Source organism: Balaenoptera acutorostrata, chromosome 13 (assembly GCF_949987535.1).
Source record: "Balaenoptera acutorostrata chromosome 13, mBalAcu1.1, whole genome shotgun sequence".
Taxonomy (NCBI): Eukaryota; Metazoa; Chordata; class Mammalia; order Artiodactyla; family Balaenopteridae; genus Balaenoptera; species Balaenoptera acutorostrata.
In genome coordinates, this window is record NC_080076.1 from 21,503,411 (window position 1) to 21,528,602 (window position 25,192).

General features: G+C 36.1%; 1 protein-coding gene across 1 annotated transcript in view; it reads right to left on the minus strand.

The window, feature by feature from the left end:
- DCC (DCC netrin 1 receptor) overlaps positions 1-25,192 on the minus strand; it is a 1,191,297-nt gene that overhangs the window by 53,872 nt on the left and 1,112,233 nt on the right. The window contains exons 24-26 of the mRNA XM_057527412.1: positions 22,336-22,562; positions 17,652-17,768; positions 3,429-3,584 (exon numbers count right to left, since the gene is read on the minus strand). Coding sequence (XP_057383395.1) covers positions 3,429-3,584; positions 17,652-17,768; positions 22,336-22,562 — 500 coding nt within the window. The remainder of the gene's footprint in view (positions 1-3,428; positions 3,585-17,651; positions 17,769-22,335; positions 22,563-25,192) is intronic.

The window sequence follows — 25,192 nt, forward strand, 5'->3', positions numbered from 1 at the left end:
GCCCTCGCACAGAAACGAAGACCCAACACAGCCAAAAATTAATTAATTAATTAATTAATTTTTTAAAAAAATGGAAAAAAATCTACAGGAACACCCATGAATAAAATAGTTAATTGCTAGTTTTAAACAAAGTAGTGAACTTTGGCTGTCTCAGTCTTGCTGGAATGAACAGATAAAAGCCATTCTTACACTTCCTTTTAAAGTTAGAGAATATAAATGAAATCAAAAGAAAGCAGTAAACAACAAACCAATGAGAAGAAAACCAAACTAAAACTATAAACCTCTCTTTTCTGTTGGGGACAGTTCATTTCAGAAGTTGAAGAAGGGACTTGTGGGTTCTGAATTCTTTGACTGGAATCATCGTCCTAATTGTCTGGGGATTTGGAAATTTTGGGTTGTTGGACTTCTCACATCTTTCGTATTTATATTCCTTCAGTATGGTTTGGGGGGCTTTTTTCTTCGAGTTTTTGCACACAACTCTATTCTCTAGACACGATGTGCAGTGAGAAAAAGAAAAATAAACCTAATTCTCTCTTGGTAGATTCTTAATGCCTTTTAATTCTAACCTTGTTACATCTAGACGATTTATGATTTCTTAGAGCTGTCCCTGTTGAGTTGGAAGAAATATAGCTACCCCACAAATATATTTTATTGCTGTTACCATCTTATCTATTACGAAATATCCTATCTCACAGGAGCTGCTGAGTCACCCGTTCGTAACAAGGAGAAGAATGCCATAAAATCGATTTTAAAATGTTGTGCTTGAAGAAAAAAAAAAAAAAAAAGCCAAATGGCAGAGGAAAAATCACCAGGGTATATATAATAGCTTGAGAGTCTTTCTCCATTCCTACATTCCTTGAAACAAATGAAATACTACTCTCAGGATACAAAATCAATATACAAAAATCAGTTGCATTTTTATATGCTAACAGCAAACTATCAGAAAGAGAAATTAAGAAAACAATCTCATTTACAATAGCATCAAAAAGAACAAAATACTTAGGAATAAATTTAACCAAGGAGGTGAAAGAGCTCTACACTGAACACTACAAGACTTTGATGAAAGAAATTGAACAAGCTACAAAAGATGGAAAGATAGACTGTGTTCATGGATTGGAAGAATTAATATTGTTAAAATTACTACCCAAAGCCATCTATATATTCAATGCAATCCTTACTGTAATTCCAATGTCATTTTTACAGAAATAGAAAAAAAAAATCCTAAAATTTGTATGAAATTCTGAATAGCTGAAAGCAATCCTAAGGACAAAGCTGGAGGCATCATAGTTTCTGATTTCAAGCTATCCCACAAAACTATAGTAATTAAAACAGTATAGTATTAGCATAAAACAGACACAGACCAATGGAACAGAATTGAGAGCCCAAATAAATCCCCACATATAAAAACCAACTAATGTTTAACAAGGAATCCAATAATATATCATGGGGAAAGAATAGTCTCTTCAATGAATGGTGGTGGGAAAACTGGATAGTCACATGTGAAGGAATAAAACTGAACCCTTATCTGGTACCATCTGCAAAAATAAATTCAAAATGGATTAAAGACTTGAACATAAGACCTGGAACTGTAAAACTCCTGAAAGAAAACTTAGACATTGGTCTTGGCAATGATTTTTTTGATTGGACACCAAAAGCAAAGCTAACAAGAGCAAAAATAAGCAAGTGGAACTACATCAAATTAAACAGCTTCTACACAGAAAGAAAATGAAAAGGGGAGAAAGTTCTTACAAATCAAATATCTGATAAGTGGTTAATATACAAAATATATAAAGAACACATACAACTCAATAGCAAAAAGACAATGTGATTAAAAAATGGGCAGAGGAACTGAATGGATATTACTCTGAAGAGGGAATATAAAAGACCAACAGATACATGAAAAGGTGCTCAACATCACTAATCATTAGGGAAATGCAAATCAAAACCACAACGAGATACCACCTCACATCTATTAGAATGGCTAAAATAAAAAAGACAAGAGATAACAAGTCTTGGCAAGGATGTGGAGAAAGGAAAACACTTTTGCACTGTTAGTAGGAATATAAATGGGGGCAGCCACTATAGAAAACAGTATGAAAGTTTCTTAGGAAATTAAAAATTGAACAATCATATGATCCAGTCATCCCACTTCTGGGTGTAGCCAAAGGCAATCAGGATATCAAAGAGATATCTGCACTCCTGTGCTTTTTGAAGCATTATTCACAATAGCCAAAACACTGAAAAAGCTGTTTTTGTCCAGGATGAATGGGTAAAGAAGATGTGAGATATATATCTATCTATATTTATAGCTGTATCTACATCTACATCTCTATCTATCATCTATCTATCTATCTATCTATCTATCTATCTATCTATCTATCTATCTATCTATCTTATTCAGCCATGAGAAAGAAGGACATCCAGCCATTTGCAACAACATGGATAGACCTTGAGGACATCATGCTGAATGAGATAAGTCAGACAGAGAAAGACATACATTATATAACATCACTTATATGTGGAATCTAAAAAAGCCAAACTCATAGAAATAAAAACTAGAATGATGTTCACCAGGGGCTGGGAGTTGAGAGAAGAAGGGAGATATTGGTCAGAGTACAAACTTCCACTTGTAAGATGAATAAGTTCTGGGGATCTAATTTACAGCATAGTGATTATAGTTAATGATACTGTATTATACACTTGAAAGTTGCTAAGCGAGTAGCTCTTAAATATTTTTATTACAAAAAGAAATGCTTATTATGTGACATGATGGGGGTGTTGGCTAAGGTTATGGTGGTAATCATTTTACAATACATAAGTGTATCAAATCAACACTTTGTACACCTTAAATTTATACAATGTTAAATGTCAATTATATCTCATTAAAACTGGAAAAATACATACATAAAAACAGATGAAATACCACTCTGGGAATTTTTCATTTCCAGTAACTATTTCTTAACGATGAAAATGTATTGCTGAACTGAGTTAATAAAGAGAGCTTTCATACAGTTATTGGTTCATAAGGAAAATCAATGAGACATCTTCAGTTATAACCGACAGACACTTAAATAAGAATGTTGGAGGACAGTCACTTGCTTATTAACTTCCCAGTTAACAGAACAAATTAATTTCAAGCACCCATCACATCACTGTTTTACTGAAGCAGTTAATCTTTGTTTCCCCACGACTCCCCATACTGTCAGTGCAATGGACTATGGAAAGACTCCTAGAAAATCAGTCCAAAAGTATGTAAATAGGGTCCAAAAAAACAGACAATGCTGGAAAAGAAAATTCTAGTACCCAGGTCATAAGTATATCAATCTTTCCAAAGGATAAGAACACCAAAATGCTACACACTTGACAAGACATCCTTGGTATTATTCATTTGTTCTTAGTAAAAAGAAAGGAAAATGCAATACACTAACTTTTTCCGGCTCCGAAACCTCGGTCCACTGACAGTGTAGGGAATGGCACAGGCCGGAGGGTGAACTGCGGGTGGGGGTATGCACACGTGGGCGATGGAAGGATTCCTGGGTACTGGGCACTTTCTAGGGTTGGCACAGGGATGGCACTCACGACAGCTGCAAAACAAAGATGTTATTGTTAGTATGTATAATTCTATGTACCCACCTAACAAGCAAAAAGGAAACGGCTACATTTTCACATCTTCAAATCCATGCACGTTCTTCACAGTACCATGTAGGTTCCTTTACTTACCTCTCTTTCCAGAAAGTCCCTTTTTTACCTCAGAAGAGACAACTCACTCTTTAAGAATCTTACCAGGGAGCATTACCCTGAGGTTTAAAACTTTTCATTGGTTTCAAACAAGGAAATGAATCCTCAACCATCATAAAGCCATCGTAAGGCTTCCTGGTTTTTATTTAGTTTAGTTTAGTTTTTGTCTTATTCTTTCTCCTAGGCAAGAATGATGACATTAGAAATACTGTGTTGTTCAGAATATATTATATAGAGTGGGCTAAGAAAATGGGAATTTTCTATTAATTCCGTGAAAGAATGTAATGCTTTGGAGATCTATAGTCTGGAGAGAGAATAGCAAGCTATAGTCTAAATAATCACACTAAGGATTTATATTTAAATAGAAAGAAAATACTTTCAAACTTTCAAAATAGTAGTACAACTTAGTGACACATTAATTTAAATGTAACTGAATGTTTTCTGTGAATACCAAACATGTTTTAAGTTATATTGATTTAAACCCACAGATGATATCTTACACAATATTTTCTAGGTTTAGTGAGCATTGTTCCATTCCATTATTCAAATATCTGTTCAATTATATCATATTATGAAATATTTACTCTAAGTGTAGTCAATCTTCATCTTATAAAATGTTTAGTATTCCCTACCTCTTATTAACTAAAAATAAAAATTAAGCTAGGTACTGGAATGATCAATTTCAACAGTATATTCCTGTGCATAAAAGTAATGAAGTTATTTCTCTTACATACTTGATTTTTTATTTAATTATACCCTAATGTCAATTGCTGGAGTTCAGCATGCACGGCAGTGTACATTTACCAAAGGAAAATCTTTTTTTTTTTTTAATCACATCCCTCTTACAAAAGTAATTTCATCATCAAGATACAGATTATCTTGCACTATTGTTAGTTAGAAACAGATTTAAAAAACATTTTAACTTAAAAATGCAGATTAATTACATTAAATACATAACACTTTAAATTAAAAAGACTGTTTCTGGTAAACTGGCTCTTAAAACTGCACTTGAGAATTTATTTTTCAGTTTATTTATAACACTCCTTAAAGTGCCTATTAACATGTTTAATTGAAAAACGAAGCTGGGTTTTTTCAGATAAAAAGTTTTGACTGACTGGTTGGACAATGAAGACTAACTCTTTTTTAAGTAGGTTAAGTAATGGTTGTTTTATCTGAATCAAATAAAAATACATATTAATCATTTAATGGGATAAAACATTTTTTCAAAATATTATGTTAGTAAAGATATAAGTGATATTTCAATGTTTCCAGTCCTGTCTTAGTATATTGTATTACACAAAGTACCTCTAAGTGAAAAAAAATCTGCATTATGTAATTTATAATTACTTTGTAAGCCTTAGTAAAGCTTTTTACTGTTGTATCTCCTAGAAAATTAGAAAGTAAGTAACTTGAATGAGTAAATACATTTGAAATTTAGGTAGTTTCTAAAACTTTTACTTCCAGAAAAATTGAAGGAAGACATTATCTAGTTGTTTACTGAAATACTATTAAAAGTAACTTTGTATGAGAGTTCACAGAATAATTCTGGCATGCAATTTGGAAGGAGTTTGAATCTTTGAATGATTGCTATAAAAATCTCATTGTTATTGCACTTGTCCATACTTAATGCAAACAAGGTTTCTCAATGTTTAGATCAATAAGAGAAAACATCGGAATAGAATTTATACAGTAAGTAATGTTCATCCATGAATACATGCATTAGTTGCACAAAAAAAGCATCTTTCATGTCATTAAGTGATAGAATTCTAACACAATCTTATTTTATATACAATTGTGCAGAAATACTAATTGTAATGTTAACACACCGAGAAGAAAAATAATTAGCAGTTAAAGACTTGTGGTCACATAAGTTTATAATATAAATCCAACATCTCAGTTTATAAAAATATTATGTTTCAAAGAAATAAGATAGATGATCGACAAAAGATAGTCATAAAAACAGATGACAATTGTATATTATTCTGTGGGGAAAGTGAATTGTAGGTACTAGTTCAAGGAAAAAATGAGTGATACAACTTTTCTCTGTAAAAGGGGAGCTTCCTCATGTATTTTGTAAATGGATGATGTGGGTATCAAATTGCTATGGTATTTTTATACTTTTGGCTTTATCTGAAAGAGTAGAATACCAGAAAAATTACATATTTCACAGATACTTAACTTATAAAATTGTAAATGTTAAATTAAAACTGTGTGTGGCGATACAAAACTTTTCTAAATTATTTTTGGGAGGACTCAAATGAAAAACTGAGATTAAATGATATATAGCATCATAAATGAAGATGCTTTATAATGTATAAAATATTTTATAAAGAGTAAATTGTGGCTATACAAACATATGAACAGACTTTAGAAAAGGGAAAAGAAATAAAATGACAAGGAAACTTTTAAAAAGAATCAGAAATTCAAACCAGATACTAGCCAATATAATTATAAATTCCCCAAAGGAAAAGGTTATAATTTTATAGTCTTTGTGTCTGTCAAAGTATGGTGCTGGAGATACTTCATATTTTTCAAGTGAGTTAATAAGAAAGATTTTCTAGAAGTAATATTTAGAAATCTGTCATTTTAACCCATTGGAGATTTTTTTACGTGGTTTGATGTATTATTTAGTCTCCTGGTATGTATAGTTACTATGTTACTATAGTAATAATAATGATAATAATAATAGATTTGAATACATTTGTAAATAAGAGTCATATAATAACGTAAAGTCTGTATTCATATAACTCAAAATCTCAGTCTCTGAAGCAGTTAATTTAATGAATTCACACATCTTACTGATCAAAATGAGATCACTGCATAGTCATTAAGGTTGACTGCCAAATTGCAAAGCCTTTCCTGTGTTGACAATTTTTACTCATAAATAAATGTGACAATGATAGTCTCCCTTAGATGCAGAAGGCACCCACTTGACAAATTGTGCACATTTCTAATCAATATTGTTATGTGAATTTAACCAATCTTTTAGAATACATTTAGGAAAAAAATGTCATAAATATCTCCTGGTTCGAGATGAATAAATTTGAATAGAGAAACATAAAATAATTTGGCAAGCCACAGATTCTGTATAAGTTAGAAAGCTGAGAGAACCCAAGAGACTAAATTTATATTCCAGTTCCAAGTCTTTCATTACTGAAGAAAAGAAATTTTATTTTTCACGAGTTTTGCATTTTGACTACTGACCTGGGTACAAAAGGTTTGCAAACAATAAAAGTTCTTTAAAAAATAATAAATCGGTTGTATGTCTCTGCATCTCAGAAATTCTCATTCTTCTATACCCTGACATGCAATAGAATAGTCAGTATTCCAAAGCTTTGGTTTTGAAGTATTTTGATCCATGATTCATTTCTAAAACGGCACAGACGTCTACCCTTACTTATAAAACTGTTGTTGCGAAACTAATTATTCGGAAATAAGTTGGATCCAACACTGTGTATTGAAGTGCATTTTGGTATTTTCCCTCTACATGTCAGTTTTGAGAGCCAGAAACACACACACACACACACACACACACACACACACACACCCTCACACTACAATTCAAGGCATTCACTGCACTGCTCTGTTTATGTAAAACAGCTCAGAGACCGATATCATCAAGCATTTTTAATAAATCTCTGCTTTGTGGCCGACTATGACTAGAAATCTGTTCTGACACAGCTTGCTGACAATTGAATTTATATGTCATACTGACACACGAAGATTTTTCAAGCGGAAATTCCCTCATCAAATTAGTTAGTGCCCTGAACAGGGCACGCTGATATTCAAAAACTTTTACAACATTTTAAAAAATGTTAGCACTAAACGTGACTGATAGGAAATCTAAAGTAGAGATTTTATTTTTAAAGCTACAATTTTAAGAAATAAAGCTCTCTGTAGAGATTTCTCACCATGATACTTGACAGATTTGAGAGATTTGTTGAGGAGGAGAGGTGGACAAACAGAAGAGTAAAGATAATATTTTGAAGTGCAAAGAGTTTATAATATAAAGATTATTTTTATTTATAATATAAATAAATGGTATTTATTTATAATACCATTTAAATTTATAATTTATTTATAATAATTTATAATTATAGTTTATAATATAAAGATAATATTTTGAAGTGCAAAAGTCAAATGATTTCTCATTCTGCCTCACTTTAGCATCTCTTTATATAGGCAATGGCCTATATATAATCTGGACTATTTGGAAATGTAGTATCCATAGCCCTTGATAAATATTCTAATTTCCTTCACATTTTCAGGTGTCCTTTAACAAGCAATTGTCACTGGATGGCCGCCACAAGTATCCACAACCTCCACCTTTAGGAAAATAGTGAACATTCACAATGACGTGTTCTGCAGTTATTCTTTTTTTTAAAAAAATTTTTAACATCTTTATTAGAGTATAAGTGCTTTACAATGGTGTGTCAGTATCTGCTCATAGTGGTAAAGAGCCCAAACACTGAGGTCAAACTGTCTGGGTTCACTATCCAGTTCTGCCACTTGGTAGTGAATAAATGTCACAGCCAGTATCTAAGATACCTCCCACTGATTCCCTCCTCATGTCTTCACATCCTTAATGGAGTTTCCTGCCACATTTCACCAGGGGTGGTCTGGTGACCAAAGAATGCAATGGAAGTGATGGTATGTCACTTCCAAAATTAGGTTAAATGAGATTTCTCTCTCTCTCTTTCCCTCTCTCTCTCTCTCTGTCAGATCATTCACTCTGGAGGAAGCCAGGAGTCATGTCTTGAGCCAGAACTGCCTGGCTAAATCACTCCTGTATTCCTGACCCTCAGAAGCTGTTGAAAAAAATAAATGGCTGTTTTATGTTGTTACATTTTGGGGGTAATTTGTTATGCAGTAGTGGATAACTATATATTCACTTGGGAAGGTATATATGCTCTCTGTTTCTTGGTTTTCTCATCTGTAAAGTGGAGATGCTCATGGTACCAACTTTATGGTGTGGTTCTGAGGATTAAAGAGATTATCCACATGAAAGTGCAGCAGGGTGAGAGGTCAGGAGTCAGCACTGTGGAAATATGGGTTATTGATATTAATATGCTGAGCTCCTATAGATCTGCCCCAAGACTGAGCTGAATACCATTCAATAGGAAGTATTGTTAAAACAACCTCCTTATATGTCTATGACTTTGATTATGGTGATGGTTTCATGGGTGTATGCATATATCTAAACTTAGTAGATTTGTATAAATTAAATACGTACAGTTTTATTTATATATATATAAGTTATATCTCAATAAAACTGTTTAAAAATAAGTAAAAGTTTAAAAAATATGACCACTTAAAATATAAGCCAAACTTTTTCAAAGATACTGACAATTATTGCCATTATAGTTCTATTAAAATGCTGATTAGTTCTATTAAAAAATACCATCTTACATTTGAAAGAGGAGTACATTAAGTTAGAGGAAACTAAATAGTGTTTTTAACTCAAATTTGAACCTGAGGGAAGTATGACACTGAGATTAGATTTATGAGATTAGAAAGAAAAGTTCTTTCTCCGGAGGAAGAAAATAACTGGAATTATGATGATAAAATCAAACCTGGTTCAAATTCTGGCTCTGTCATTTAGGAGCTAAGGGAAGGCCCTTAGTTTATCTAAATCTATCCAGCCAGCCCATTTTTCATGTGGTTTTCACACACTTTACAAGGTGAGATACGATGTGGAGGTGACTGGACAAGTGACTGCCACAGGGCAGCTATGAAAACGTCCTAAGAGCAAATGTGAGCAGGGAACCTTAAGACCCTTACAGCCTCCTACAGCCTTCGCTCACTTCTCAAATGAGATATGGCTATGAAGTCCAGAAATCTGAAATAATTGTGAACATCTGAGACTACATTTTGACACCAAGGACATCAGACAGATGAGACTGCAGGAAAAGTAGACTCTGATCTGGGGCTAGAGGACTCCTTTGAGATGAGCTTGAGGCATCACACAGCTTCCTTCTCTGCAGACCAGTGACTTTCCCAGGACACTGTGAGCCCATCTGCTTTAATCTTTTACAAGTTACCCCAGACCGCCCAAAAGACTTGACTCAGATGAGAAAGATCTTGGAAGAAAAGATAGTGCATTTTGCCGTAGAAACCTCTAAGATGTTAGGAATTAAGGAAGAATTGGGTGACATAAATCTGAAAAAGTGAGAGATCTTCTAGCCCATCCATGTTGCTGCAAATGGCAATATTTCATTTTTTTATGGCTGACCTAGACAATATTATACTTAGTGGAGTAAGTCAGACAGAAAAAGACAAATACTACAAGATATCACTTATATGTGGAATCTCAAAATAATACAAATGAATCTACATACAGGACAGAAACAGACTCACAGACATAGACAACAATCTTATAGTTACCGAAGGGGAGAGGGAGGGAGGGATAGATTAGGAGTGTAGGATTAACAGATACAAACTACTATACATAAAGTATGTAAGCAACAAGGATTTACTGTATAACACAGAGAATCATATTCAATATCTTATAATAACCTATAATGGAAAATAATCTAAAAAAAACTGAATCACTTTGCTATACACTTGAAACTAACACACTATTGTAAATCAACTATACTTTAAAAAAAAAGCAAGGGATTTTTTATTTTTCATATTGCTCTAGGAAACCTTTCTAAAAGCTAGAGTACCTTTTGTACTCCATCATTCAAAATTCTTCCACCAACTCTTTGTCAGGTCCCTTCTGGATTATTCCTATATCTCTGATAATCAAGCTATTTTTTGCCTTGTAAAATCCTCCCTAAAACACAATTCTGTATTCCTCATATGTACCATCTTGAACTTAAAGGCCATGTTTTGACCATGTCTGCACAATCTTACTGACCTGCTGATTTGGATAATCCAGTGGAATTACTAATCAACAAACTTTATATAAAAGATCATTTGCTTGTAGAACTATCAAGAAACAACCTCTGTGCTTTCAACCCATATTTAGTAACAACTGTTATACAAAGTCATTTACACATCACTGTGGAAATTATAGGGCTACATAAAAATAGTCCTTCTGCAGAAATTCATAGTAACAGAAGGAATGAAATATAACATTCAAGACTCAAAGAATAAAAACTGATCTTAATAAAGTTATCAAATATTGGTTGGAAACATATATCAGGTAATGATATCATTTCTAATGCAAATTTAAATGAGCTCTGAACTTTCTGCACCTTGCCACTGCTCCCACAGTTCTGAAGAGCTGAAAATTTGTATGCACTGGTGTTTATGGTACTAAAATAATTGTTTGCACTTATTACTCTTAAGGAAGCATTCTTGGTCAGATGTGGGAATCCACAAGGTGAGGGAATAAATGTCCAGTTCCAGAAACCCATTGAGCTGGGACCAGTCTTAAGATACTGGCTTCTCACACCATGTATGTAAGGGTCAAAGATTCTGATTTGAAATCAAATATTTCAGAGGTTAGGAAACTGGCCTTTCATAGGCCAGTCCCTCCCAGTGTCCATCTGTGCACAAGAGAACCTCTGGTAATACAGCACCTCAAGCTAAGAGAATTCCAGTTTTTAAAATCTTGCTTTTTCTCATGCAGCTTTATTTTACTTTTCAATAGCTTCTTTGTTTGGGTTTGAGTTCTGCAGTCAAGTGATTAAAGCAGATAGTGGGAATGGGGAAAAAAAAGAGTTGACTCTCATAGTGAATGTTCTAGAAAGCCCCCAAACCAGTAGCCATAGCAGCATCCAAGCTATCCCCAAAGCGAAACTGTATGCTTTTCTTTGCCTCAGTCTTTTCAATAGCCTCTAGTTTAACTTTTTGAGATTTCTTTCTTTTAAAGGCGAATTTTACATTTTTCCCTCAAATATTTACTAGGAAAGAAAAAAACTGAAAAAAATGGAATTCAAGAGGCTTTTACCCACCAAAACTCTCATACAGTAAATTATTAAAATTGTACAACTGATGTGATCTTACAGGGTATCCGCTTCCGTCTACATATTTCCTAGTTCTGATTCCTCACCTCTCCTCCTGCATTTTACAGAAGAAGAAAACACAGGTTGAAAATGGAAAGGGAATCTTTCCAAGGCCAAACAAATAGTTAGGTTCCATCGAGTAATAAAATACTGAAACTGTAAGAAAATCTACATCTCTGCAGAAATTGCTCTCAGCAAAGAAGTTGCTCACCCAAGGTTACACCTTACTTCCTAGGAGCAGCCTGCATCAAAGACTACAGAACCGCCCCTCCCCTCCCACCTCATTTGGGACAACACAGAGGACAATTCCAGCACCACAGCAACCTATAGGGTCAATTGAGGCCTCCATCAAACTGCATCATCAGTTCAATATCTCCCTCCCAGCAATCCTGCATCCTTTACCCTCACAGGTGTTAATCCTGAGGCACTTGCTAATACATCTCCTGTTTTCCAATCTCTATTCAATCTGATTCCTGGAAACCCAGAATATAACTCTTACTTATCCTGATGCTTATACCTGATGCTTCTGATTTCTTGTAATTAATTTCATTTTTAGTAAGAAAAACATTTAAAATAATTCTTTGGCCATTGTAACAATACTCATTTTTTGCTACCATTTTATAGGAAACAACATTCGACTGGGGAAATCAGAATATCCGGGGTCTTTTCCTGCCTATACTATCAGCTGGTATGTTTCTCATGGGCATCAGCTTACTTAGCTGTGAAGTGTGTTCAGGGGTAAGAAGTAGCATATGCCACATAATGTTTTCAACCATGAAGTATATTCTTAGACAAATAAAGAGATTTTGTACTTCAATGAAATTAAATACCATTTCCTGTGGGTTTTAAGAACTAAAAAACACTTCAGGTAGTTTATATTTTATCTGGTAATTACCATTTTATAGAACATGGTGCTATAGATATAGCTAGTGGGAAGCAGCTGCATAGCACAGGGAGATCAGCTCCGTGTTTTGTGACCACCTAGAGGGGTGGGATAGGGAGGATGGGAGGGAGACACAAGAGGGAGGAGATATGGGGATATATGCATATGTATAGCTGATTCACTTTGTTATAAAGCAGAAACTAACACACCATTGTAAAGCAATTATACTCCAATAAAGATGTTTAAAAAAATGAATATAAATAATATAAGGCGTCTTTATCTTTAGAAAAGCAGTATACCATAGAGGCTCACATGTGCCCAGTTGTGTCCTGGAGTAAGTTTCTTAAACTGCTTGAGTCTCTGTTTCCCATCTGTAAAATCAGGATAATCTCACCATGTAAGAATATTGAGAGGATTAAATGAAATAATAATTAGCAAGGTAGTTAGCAAGTGAATAATATTTAGAAGTTCTCAATGCTTGTTAGATTTCATTTCATTCCTCTTTCTTTCTAATCACATTATTTCCTTTCTTTTCTAATGAAAACAACTTTAACTGCCCTTAGTATATCAGAAATTTTATTTTATTCTATCTATAACTGCTAAAAAAAGAGCCCTAAAACACTGATGTGTTACAAACACAAGGCATTCTTATAATACATTTATTTATTCATCCAGTCATTCATTTGACAGATATTATTTATTTAACTTTTTTTTTTTTTTTTTTTTTTTTTACTATTTATTTATGTATTTGGTTGTGCCGGGTCTTAGCTGCAGCATTCAGGATCTAGTTCCCTGGATCAAACACGGGCCCCCTGCATTGGGAGTGTGGAGTCTTAGCCAGTGAACCACCAGGGAAGTCCTGACAGATATTTAGCAAGTACCAGCTTTGTGCTAGGTATTGAGTTATACAATGTGTGTCTGTGAAGATGAATTAGATACATTCCCTCCCTATCACATAATACAAGATCTGTTAGAGGAGAGAAAATTTGGACTTGAATACCTAAGCACATGAGGCAGTACTATGTGGAAGTAATGCCTCACAAGTGTTAAAAAGAAAGGCCATTCAAACATGAGAAAGGAAGCCTTCATTTCTGGATGGAATAATCACAGAGGAAAGAATTTATGAAAGCATCAATATCTCTCTGGTCTTTGAAAGGTGCATAGAACTTTGTTAGAGATAGCTACCAAGTCATTCCTAAAGGACAAAAGGTATTCAGAAGGAAAATCAAATAAAGGGCAATGCATGTTTGTGGACTGGTGATTAGTCTGGCTTGGCAAGAGTCTAACATAGCAATAGGAAACTAGAAATGTAGACTTAAATCTGGTATGCTGAGGGGTTTGTCGTTTTTTCTTAGAAGACAGTGAGGAGCCATTGGGAAAATTTATGGAGTGAAATACCATATTTAAGTTGTTTTAGGAAGAAATTTGGCAAGCAGGATACAAAGAAGTCTAGAAGACACAACAGAGAGGAAGATTAATTTTAAAACTGTTTTGACAGTTCAGGCGTGAGGCCATAAAGAGGAGAATAAAAATAGGACTCTTAGGAATGGGAATATAGCCAGGGATTCAAAAGATGTTGTGGAGGAAAAATAATCAATGGGATGTGGGAACTTATTAGATAAGGAAGTTATATATGGGAGAGAAAGGCCCACAAAGATTCTGAAACACAATGATTTTTAAGAAGGAAGCTACAGAAAACTGGCACAGATAGAACTTAGTTACAAGAGGAAAGTGACTGGAGGGGAAAAAATAGAGGCAGCTAAGTGTACAGTGTCTCTCTATGTGGTGAAAGGAATGAAAGAAAAAGGACAATAGCTTCACAGAGGACTGCAGCTGGGAGCATAGTGATTAAGAGAGCAGAACTCTGAAGCCAGTCCTTCCGAGTCCAAATTCTGGCTCTGCCACTTACTTGCTGTGTGACTGCAAGCTAGGTACTTAAACTTTCCAAGCCTCAGTTCTCTTATTAGTAAAATAGGCATAAGAATAGTATCTACCCCATGAGTTGAACAGTTGGCATTTATTATAAATTCCATGTAAGTTTTTACATTTATTATAGTAAAATTGAGAGCTATATTGAAACACAGAGGAAACATGGCATACAGTAGGTAGAAAGAAACAACCATTAGTTCATTCATTTGTCTAAACTGTATCGAGTGAGTGCCTACCATGCGCCAACCTTTGTTCTGGGTGTTGAGGATATGAAGTGATGAAAGCGGGCAAAATCCCTGCCCTCATAGAGCTTAAACTAAAATACAGAGAACAAATAATAAACAAACAAACAAACACAATAAAGCAAGTAGGATAGTTATATACATTAATTAAGACAACTGAAGCAGAATAAAAAGGGTTGAGAGTGACCAAGGATGATACTAGGCAATGGTCAGGGAAGATCTATGTTCTTTCATGGTGGTGGCAGTTGAATACAGACCTGAATAAAATGAGGGAAAAGCCAAGTAAACATCTATGAAAAGAGATTCCAGGCAAATAGGACAGTAATTGAAAAGTCCCTGAGTTGGAATGTGTGTTATTTGTCCACGGAACAAAGAGGAGAGCTACGCGGCTGAAACAGATTATAGAGAAGAGTAGCAGGAGACGATGTGAGGGATATGCCAGAGGCTGGATCACTTGGTGCTTTATTGCACATGGTAAAATCACAGGATTTTGTTCTACATGTGATGGGAAGTCAAGAGGAATAACATGATCTAATTCATATATTGAAAAGCTGCAGTGTAGATAACTTACTGTAGGGTCAAGAGCTAAAGAAAAGAGAACAGTTATAAGTTTACAGCTATAGACTATAATCTATAAGAGATGGTAGTGGCTTGGCTAAGGGCAGAACAGTGGAGATGGGAAGGAGTGGTCAGATTTGGGACAGGTTTTGAAAGCAAGAACTATAGGATTTGGTGAAAGACTGAATTTGGGATGTGAGGAAATCAGAATAAAGAAGTATGAAACTAGAGTTTTTTAACAAGAGTAAATGGATGAACAGAAAATGGATGTATTGAATGGGAAAAATAACAGGAGGATCAAGTTTGGAGTTGGGGAGAGGGAATTATGGAAGGGCAAGATTTCCATTTGGAGCATACATGGCTTGCCTATTAGATAGCCATTTGGAGAAGGCGAGTCAATATTTTATATGGAAATTGATGTGGATTTCAGGAAGAGAGTAAGCTAGGGATAAAATCTGGGATTTGTGAGCATTTAAGTGGCACATTGGTATTAGATGACAACATCTAAGAAGCTAGTATAGATAGAAGACAGCAGCTTGAAGTCTGAGCCCTAGGGTACTCTCTGACTTCTAGAGATTGTGAAGAAAAGGAGGAATAAGTAAAGGACTGAAAAGGAGCAGCCAGGGGAATAGGAAGAAAACCAGGAGCATTTAGAATACTATACCCAAGTGAAGAAAGCATTCCAGGAAAAAATAGTGAGAAGCTATGTCAAATTTTGCTGAGCATTGGAGAATTGACCATTTGGTAAGAAAATGTGGAGATTATTGATAATCTTGGCAACCATGGTTTCAGTAGAGAGGAACTGTGGAAATGTCATTAAAACTAATAAGGAAGATTAAAAGAGGAAAAAGTAAGTATAGACAACTTTTAAAATAATTTTTCAGGAAAGGGGAGGAATGGGCTTCAGATGCAAGGGCAAGTGGTTCCAGGGAAGATGCTTTAACACGGGAGTTATGAGATAATGTTTATATGCTTATCAGAGTTATCAGTAGGAAGGAAAACTGATGATGCAAAAAAGGGAAGGGATAATTACAGAAGAGTCCCTAAGTGGGGACGCATGGATGTCCTCAAGGGAAAGAGCTGGCCTTACATAGGAGGAGAAACAGATCAACTCAGTTTGATGGGTAAATAAGGATGCCGTTTTTGAATGCTTCTCTTTTCTTGGTGATATAAGAAGTACCTTATTAGCTGGGAGTGGGGAAAGGAGAGAGGTATCGGGAGTCAGAAAAGTAAGAATAGATATAAGACATTCATCTTTTAAAGTGAGACAATGAATGATTAAGAGAAATGAGTGGCATTTCCAAATAGATGACAGCTCACCTTGGATTTGTGGTCATAAATACCCAGTAAACAGGTTATGTGTTTTTCTCCAGATAAATTCAGCTGTTAGGGTACATGGTCAATGTTGGTAGAGGAGCTGACTTAATCAGGGTTGAGGTTTTTTAGGTGAGTATGATAGGGAAGAAGAACCAATGGAGATGAGGGTGTTTGCAAGGAACTGGAGGTAATAACTGATGATGGATGGGAGTTGAGTTTGGATGGAAGTAAAGACATGAGGAAGATGAGGGACAATGAGAAGGTTGCAGAGTTAATGGACTGGAGGTCCAAGTGGGATTGAAAAATTGTTGGCAAGGGGGCAATAAAATAAGTGACAGAAAGTAATACAGTGCTAGAGAAAGGGATGATAGAAACTGACATTCTGCAGCGGCTGCAATTATTGGTTTAGTGTATGACATGGAATTGATGGACTGAGGTGGGAGAGAGCTAATATTGCAGGGAATATAAAGGAAATAACATCAGATGGATTATCTGCATGGATATTGTAATTACCAAGATTGATCATAGAGGTAATTGGAAAGGAAGTGATTCCCAGATACTAATATCTTCAGTGAATGCGGGAGTATGACAGAAAACTTTAACAAGAAGGAGGTAGTAAGCGATTATCTCAATATTTGTTTCAAGGGTACTAGATTATTTAAGTCTGAAAATTGGACCTTTTAAAAAAGATAAAAAATCCATGAAGGTGGTCATTAGAATAAGATGAATAATGACAAAAATTTCAACTCTTTTTATATCAATTCATATTTCTTATACTTTCTTAAATATGTATCAAGTGATTGCCAATAGACAGATCATTTGATTGCAGACAACAAATATAACAATAACAGAGTGAAAGTTCTAACTTCCAAATATAAATGATGTAATTTTACTCATTCTTCATTATGTTCATTTGCCCAGAAAGTTCAGAGAAAACTCTAATTAGGTTTTTTGACATGATAATTGATAGAGAAAAGATACAAACAGAAAGCACTTGACTGCTCCATTGTGGTACCAATTGTTACTCACCAGGATTGTTGGACTGGGCATCCATAGGAATCATGAGCTTGGCCCGGGTGGCTCGTCGTGCAGCCAGTGACCTCTCCAGGGTAGACATGGAGCTCCCTGCTTCTTCTGTGTCTTGACCTAAAAGAAAAACAATACTCCTGAGTATTAATGATGCAACACTTCATTTCTAGCCAGGAACTCCAATGCCTTTTTCATTTCATTGATGTTTTAAATAATAATATCTACTTTTTTGTTATCCAATCAATATGCTCTCATTGTACAAACATTAATAAAATTTACCATAACCTCATTACCCAGAAAGAACCATTATTGTTTTATTTATAATTTTTGCATATGTATGTATATGTGAAAGCAAGAGAGCATATATTATTTATTTCAAAAATGGCATTATACTATACACACTGTTTTGTAGCCTTCTTTATAAAATAACATAAAAACCTTTCTCTGTCAATAAATAAGTCAGTAATATAATTTTTAACAGCTCCATAATATTCAATTGTATGAATTTACCACAATCTTTGTAACTTGTACTTAAGCCCCAAAGACGTTAAATCTTATTATAAAAACACAGGAAATAAACTACATTCTTCAAAAGTACAGCTAGGTGTCTCTATACAAATTTATTATAATTCTATAAAATGTCATACTAAAGAGTCATAAAAAATAATAAGAAAGAGTGATATATGCAGATTTAAAAATTTAATAAAAATCTGTTGAAAAATAAAACTGAAATTCTGAACACTATGTATCACTAAAAAGTATATGATTCATTAACATGAAGTTTGGTCTTTTTTTTCCTTAAATGAAGTATAGTTGATTTACAATATTATATTAGTTTCAGGTGTACAGCATAGTAATTCAGTATTTTTATAGATTATACTACATTAAAAGTTATTCAAAATAATGGCTATAGTACCCTGTGCTATACAATTTATCCTTGTTGCTTATCTATTCTATACATAGTAGTTTGTATCTCTTAATCCCATTCCCCTATTTTGTCCCTCCACCCTTCCCTCTTCCCACTGATAACCACTAGTTTGTTTTCTATATCTGTGAGTCTGTTTCTGTTTTGCTATATACATTCATTTGTTTTATTTCTTTGATTCCACAAATGAGTGATGTCATACACTATTTGTCTTTCTCTGTCTGACTCATTTCACTAAGCATAATATTCTCTAGGTCCATCCACATTGCTGCAAATGGCAGAATTCCATTCTTTTTTATGACCGAATAACATTCCATTGTATATGTATACCACATCTCCTGTATCCATTCATCTGTTGATGGACATTTGGGTTGCTTCCATACCTTGGCTATTGTAAATAGTGCTGCTATGAACATTGGGTGCATGTATCTTTACAAATCAGTGTTTTTGTTTTTTCTGGATAAATAGCCAGGAGCAGAATTGCTCGATCACATGGCAGTTCTATTTTTAGTTTTCTGAGGAACCTCCATGCTGTTTTCCACAGTGGCTGCATCAACTTACATTCCCACCTACAGTGTACAAGGGTTCCCTTTTCTTCACATTCTTGCCAATATTTGTTATTTGTAAATTTTTGATGATAGCCATTCTGAAAAGTGTGAGGTGACATCTCATTGTGGTTTTGATTTGCATTTCTCTAGTAATTAGCAATGTTGAGCATCTTTTTGTGTGCCTATTGGCTACCTGTATGTCTTCTCTGGAAAAATGTCTATTCAGGTCTTCTGCCCATTTTTTGATTGGGTTGCTTGTTTTTTTGTTTGTCTTTTTGATATTGAATTGTATGAGCTGTTTATATATTTTGGATATTAACCGCTTGTTTGGTAATATCATTTGCAAATATATTCTTTCATTTGGTAGGTTGTCATTTCATTTTGTCAATTTGTTTGTTTATTTTTTTTTTGCCCTGCAAAAGCTTTTAAATTTATTTAGGTCCCATTTGTTTATTTTTGCTTTTATTTCTTTTGTCTTAGGAGACAGGTCCAAAACAATATTGCTACCATCTATGTAAAAGAGTGCTCTGCCTATATTCTCTTCCAGGAGTTTTATGGTTTCAGGTCTTACATTTAGGTCTTTAATCCATTTTGCATTTATTCTTGTACATGGTGTGAGGAAATGTAATCTCATTATTTTACATGTAGCTGTAAAGTTTTCCCAGGACCATTTATTGAAGAGACTGTCCTTTCTCCATTGTATATTCTTACCTCTTTTGTCGTAGATTAATTGACCATAGGTGTGTGGGTTTATTTCTGGGCTCTTTATTCTGTTCCATTGACCTATGTGTCTGTTTTTGTGCCAGTACCATGCTGTTTTGATTGCTGTAGCTTTGTAGTATAGTCTGAAGTCAGGGAGCTTGATACCTTCAGCTTTGTTCCTTTTTCTCAAGATAGATTTGACAATTCGGGGTCTTTTGTGGTTCCATATAAATTTTAGGATTATTTGTTCTAGTTCTGTGAAAGATGTCATGGATATTTTGACAGGGATTGCATTAAATTTGTAGATTGTGTTGGGTAATATGGCCATTTTAACAATATTAATTCTTCCAATCAGAGTTTTGTCCTTTTAACCACGACAGCACAGAGAATACTTCATGTATTGTCAAGTTTAACAAACAGGATTTCGAGTGCTACTTTCCCTGTTATTATAGTGTTGGCAAGTAGGTCCTCAAATTAAAGACAAATAGGCACAAGTATCCTCTCATTCTGAAGAAAACAGCCATTATCTGGGGTTAAACTTTTCTCAAGACTTAGTAAGAGACAACAAAACTTGTCTCGCTGACCCCAAATGTCATCTGAGCGTATAAATGAGAAGGGGAAAAATCAAGAAGGAGGAATCCTAGAAATCATTAGCGAAACCTTCTGAGGGCTGAGAGACAATTTTATTCCCTCCAGTGAGAGGCAGAGGTGCTCTCCCCTCCTGATGTCCAGTATGGAACAAAGCTACAAGAATGAACACCTATAGACTGTTGAGGTTCCTGCAAAAGAAGCTTTCACTCATTCTCTGGGTAGAAGCTTATTCAGGCAGCAGGCTTGCTGGTCTACACTGTGTCTATTTAAACAGAGGAAGAGGTAATTGAAGAAAGCAAGGCTGAGAGAGGAACAGTGTAGATTACAAGCTCTCTCATGATTTGACCTGTCAAAGATACAGGAGCTTCCTCTGGGTCAAGTGGGTACTTGGAAAGTTGACCGGGCTTGAGTCCTCTTGTTGGAATTCACGTAAGCGCAGATGACCCACAGGAGGACCAGTGAGGCTGACAGGTAGAGCTATTCCTGGTGGGAGAGGGTTAAGCCCTGACTTGATATCTCAGGTTATGGAATTGGCCAGAGGAGGCATCCCACAGGGTCTCATAAAGACTTCATACTTGTATTTCATAAGACACTGAGAATTTGGATGCCACATGAGGACAGCCCATGTGCCCAGAAAGTTAGTGAAGAACTTCAAACTGTACTTTCTTCCCTTCCATCTTGCCTTTCTCCTCCCATCTTTTCTTTACCTTCCCTCTCCGTCCCCACACAAAACCAGAAAGAGCAGATAGGTAGGAAGAATGGGTAAAGGTGTTTCTGAAACAGAATATGCTCCTCCCTCCTGCTGTCCCACCCTACCACTCCATTTTCCTCCAAGGTGCTGGAGGATTTGAAAAAAACAAACTGTGACCCCCAGTGCTCAGAACCAAAAGCCTGACTGGCCATAAGGGGAAAAGAATCTTTAATTTAAATCTCATATTATACTTTTAAATGGAACTGGATTATAGTTTAATAATTGAAAGTGACAAAAGTTAGGGACACTGCTTGAGATATTATTTAAGGTCTAGAAAAGGAATACGCAACTCATGATGGAAAATTGGTAAAGTCCTTGTTTAAACAACTCTGCAAGAAAGTCTAATCAACCAGTTACACATTCAAACAATTAAAATATTTAATTTGGTTTAAAACAGCTACTCATTCTATAAACACACATCATGAGTAGACCAAGAGATTTTTTGATGAGAGTATTGGGTTGATTACTCAACTCCCCATAAGCATTTTGAAACTATAAGGACCCACGTAAACTGAAATATCTTACAACCCCTTTCTGGATTTCTCAGTTATACCTAGACATGGAGTGTTCTCCACCACATCATTAAACAGCAGGCTTTTTTCATCAGATCACTTTGTACACCAACAGAGACTTCAGAGAGACTCCATTAGACTAGGCTAGTGATCATATAATGTGATTGCATGGGGATGACAGTTGATCTCCACAGTAATCAAGGCAAAGTAACAGAATAGTTGATGTTTTCAGACTTCAAGTGTCTCTGAAGTGATTTTTTTTAAAGCAAGGAATTGACAGCAAATTTAAAATCAACTTTTCACAGACATAGAGAACTAAAATAGCTTCAAATTTTGCCTTGACAAAACTTTTTTTCAAGCTGTAACAAAAAGCAATCAGTTCATTTAGCCTTCACGTTTCAATATGTCCCAACTGCATCACCTCTTACTTCTTAGAAGTTTCAAGAAGCATTACAGTTATAAAAGGCAGTCAACACGATGATGGAATAGAAAGTAAACCTAGTTAATCAACCAAATTTACATCAGATTATTTTAACTGTTGGTAAATGATGTGCAAATTAGTGGAAAGGGTATATCCACAAAAGAGGGAGTCAAGAGCTCCTTTGTGGGGTTCAGAGTGGGATGTTTTTCCTGATGCCAGAGAGGTGAAAGTTACCTGAATGAGAGGTGCTTTTGCTCCCCAGTTGGGTCTCTGACTGGCTGTGACTGACTGGCGTGAGGTCTTGGCAACTCTGGATGGGGGAGTCCCTTCCTGCAGGGTCAGTGCCTGATGGCTTCTCAATATTTTTCATCTCCATTTCTTCATGATGGATCCAAAGATCAGGGGGCCGGAGGTCCTTCTGGCTGCCCTTCCTTTTGCCAACACTGTGGGTGGCCCGTTTCCTACGGAACAAAATTAGAAGGCAAATGTGAGTGCCTTTATTCAATGGCCCTTCCTCTTTTTTTCCTCAGTCAATTCAAGTTAGAAGCAGGGAAGGAAACAAAAGCGCTCCCAGGAGAAAACTTGTGAAATCCAGGAATTGGCAGACTTGTCTTGGCTGCCTTTCCTCTTCTCCCCTGGAGCTTCACCACGTTACAGGAGATGCGGTGCTGGATCCCCAGGGCCCCGGCTGCCTGCCAGGGAGCACCTTACTCCAGCTTCTCCTGCTGCAGATTTGAGCACAAGGTGACAATGGGTTAGGTGGAGCCATATGCCAATCTCTGGAGTTAGGCATAAGGTACCCGACTGCAACATCTGCTTAGGAGATAAATGACAGAGTTGCTTCAAAAGGGCAAATAGAAATAAAAAGGCCAGAATTTGTGCCAACCGCCAAGATTGGGGCTTAGAAGAGAGCCTAGAGCTCAGCTGTCCAATTTCATGTGCAATTGGGAAGCTGGCTGTTTGAAGACAAAAGGCTGCATGAGTGCACTCTTAGGAGAATAAAATACTTTCGTCTTGGAGTCACTAAGTGTCTGGATTCAAACACAGTAAGATCTATCCTTTGCAAAGAGAAGTCACGTTGGAAGTGTGCTTCAAATGTCTCTTATTTTCCTCAACAAGAATTTAGCAGTCGTTAATTTATTTTTCAGCAGTAGTATCCTCCTGGGGCGAGTGAGATTCCAATGTTCCCTGCATGCTGAGTCAAAAGCAGGGTGTTCCTGTTGGCCGTTCTCTACAGCAGGGGTCAGTTAACTATGGCCTGAAGGCCAAATCCTCCACTGCTTATTTTTGTGTTGTTTTTTTGGTTGTTGTTGCTGTTGTTTTCTTTTTTAAGATTTTACTTTTGTTTTAATTGATATTTTGCTCAAAAGCACAGAACAGTGAACGTTTCAGTGCCTTCATGCTAGGGTTACAAGCAAAATCCTTAGGTCAAACAGTTACAGTATCCCACATCAGTTATTTCACGTTAAGTGCGGGTTGTTAAAAAAAAATGTATACATACATATATATCAGTGCTTTGCTCGAATGGAGCACAAGACAAGCATTTTAAATTAATAACAAAGTTAAGCCTAGCACCTTTAAAATAAAATTAACGCCGCAAGCACAAAAGTATCATTTCCGTGGGGGGCAGGGGAATCCAGTTCACTAACAGTGCAAAGGAAAAGCAGCATTTTCAAAGCTGAAATTAAATGTGTGTAAACACACACCCACCCGCCACTCGGCCTTGTATGGGGAACATGCACTTCTATTGCGTCCTCTCCATCCAGGGTTGAAAAGATTCCAGATGGGAAAAGCTGCCCTGACGTCTAGGCCACGGGCTGGGAAGACTTAAGCGCAGGACAAGGAGATCAACGTGTTTGAGCGGAACGAGTTCTTTTTCAGCCGGGCCAATTGCTAACACTTCCAGTCACCCCCAGAGCCTCCCAGCCCGAGGGTGCCCATGGCCAAAGGCCTACCTGGTGTGACCCCGACTTCAGTGCGGGCGTCTGAGCACGGAGCTCTGAGCAGCGCGAGGAATGGCAGCCCACGTTCCCCACAGCGGCTGCTGCTTTGCAAATGGAGCATCTAGGGCCGACTTGGGATAATTAAAAACATCTGTGATTCTCAACCCATTGTGATCAGCTACAAAGTAGGGAATGTCTACATGTTAGGTCTTCCTTTTCTTAATATTTTGAAACCTTAATGATTAGTCCTTTCCCGTGTGGTTTTTACACCACTCACCAAGTTATGCTTTCTTTCTCGTGAGCACTCCATCTTTACACTGAACCTTGGAGCTTCAGGTCTTACTTTGAACAAGGACAGGCACATATAAAAAAAAACACTGAGAAGCAGACTCCGTGGCCAAATACTTGCATTACAGGGTTAGGCTAAGATAATGGCTAGATGTTTTTTCTAAATCATTCAGCATTTACCAAGTGTCCAGACCAAAGATTATTTCCAAGCACTAAAGTTCTGATTCCAACTTCTCCACTAACCCATGTGTAACAGAACTTAATCTGTTCCCAAATGCTCGTGGAGGACTTGCTTGCTCGGCTGTCAGTGGTGCCGAACGGGCTTGTAGACACAAAATGCCATAAGGGATTGCAGTTTGTAAAAGGTGGGATGGAAGGGGTTTCTTTGTATGAACTCTTACCTACTATTTTGTTACATTGTTTTGGATAAAAATTTAGAAAGAATCCAAGGTAATGTAAAGTGTTTGTGATAAATAGTGATCCATTTGCTACAAAAAAAAAAAAAAAAAAGCCATAAGGATTACAGTCACCAGCAGAATGCTGAAAATGGTTCCCATCAACACCAGGTTCTGCCCAAACAGCACTGCATACAGCTGATTTGCTCAGGCAGCTCCATGGGGCTGGGGCCTCCGCCTGCCCCCAGCAGGAGGCTGCAGAGTCCCAGGCATAGCCACTGCCACATTGGACTCAGCATCTGCCCTGGCCGGCAGTGGAGGGCTCCAATGCCAATTTTTGTAAATAAAGTTTTACTGGAATCTTGCCAAGCTCATTCGTTTTCGCGTTGCATTGTTGAGGAGTTGCAACAAAGACCACCTGGCCCACAAAGCCGAAAACATTTACTATGGGGCCCTTTTCAGAAA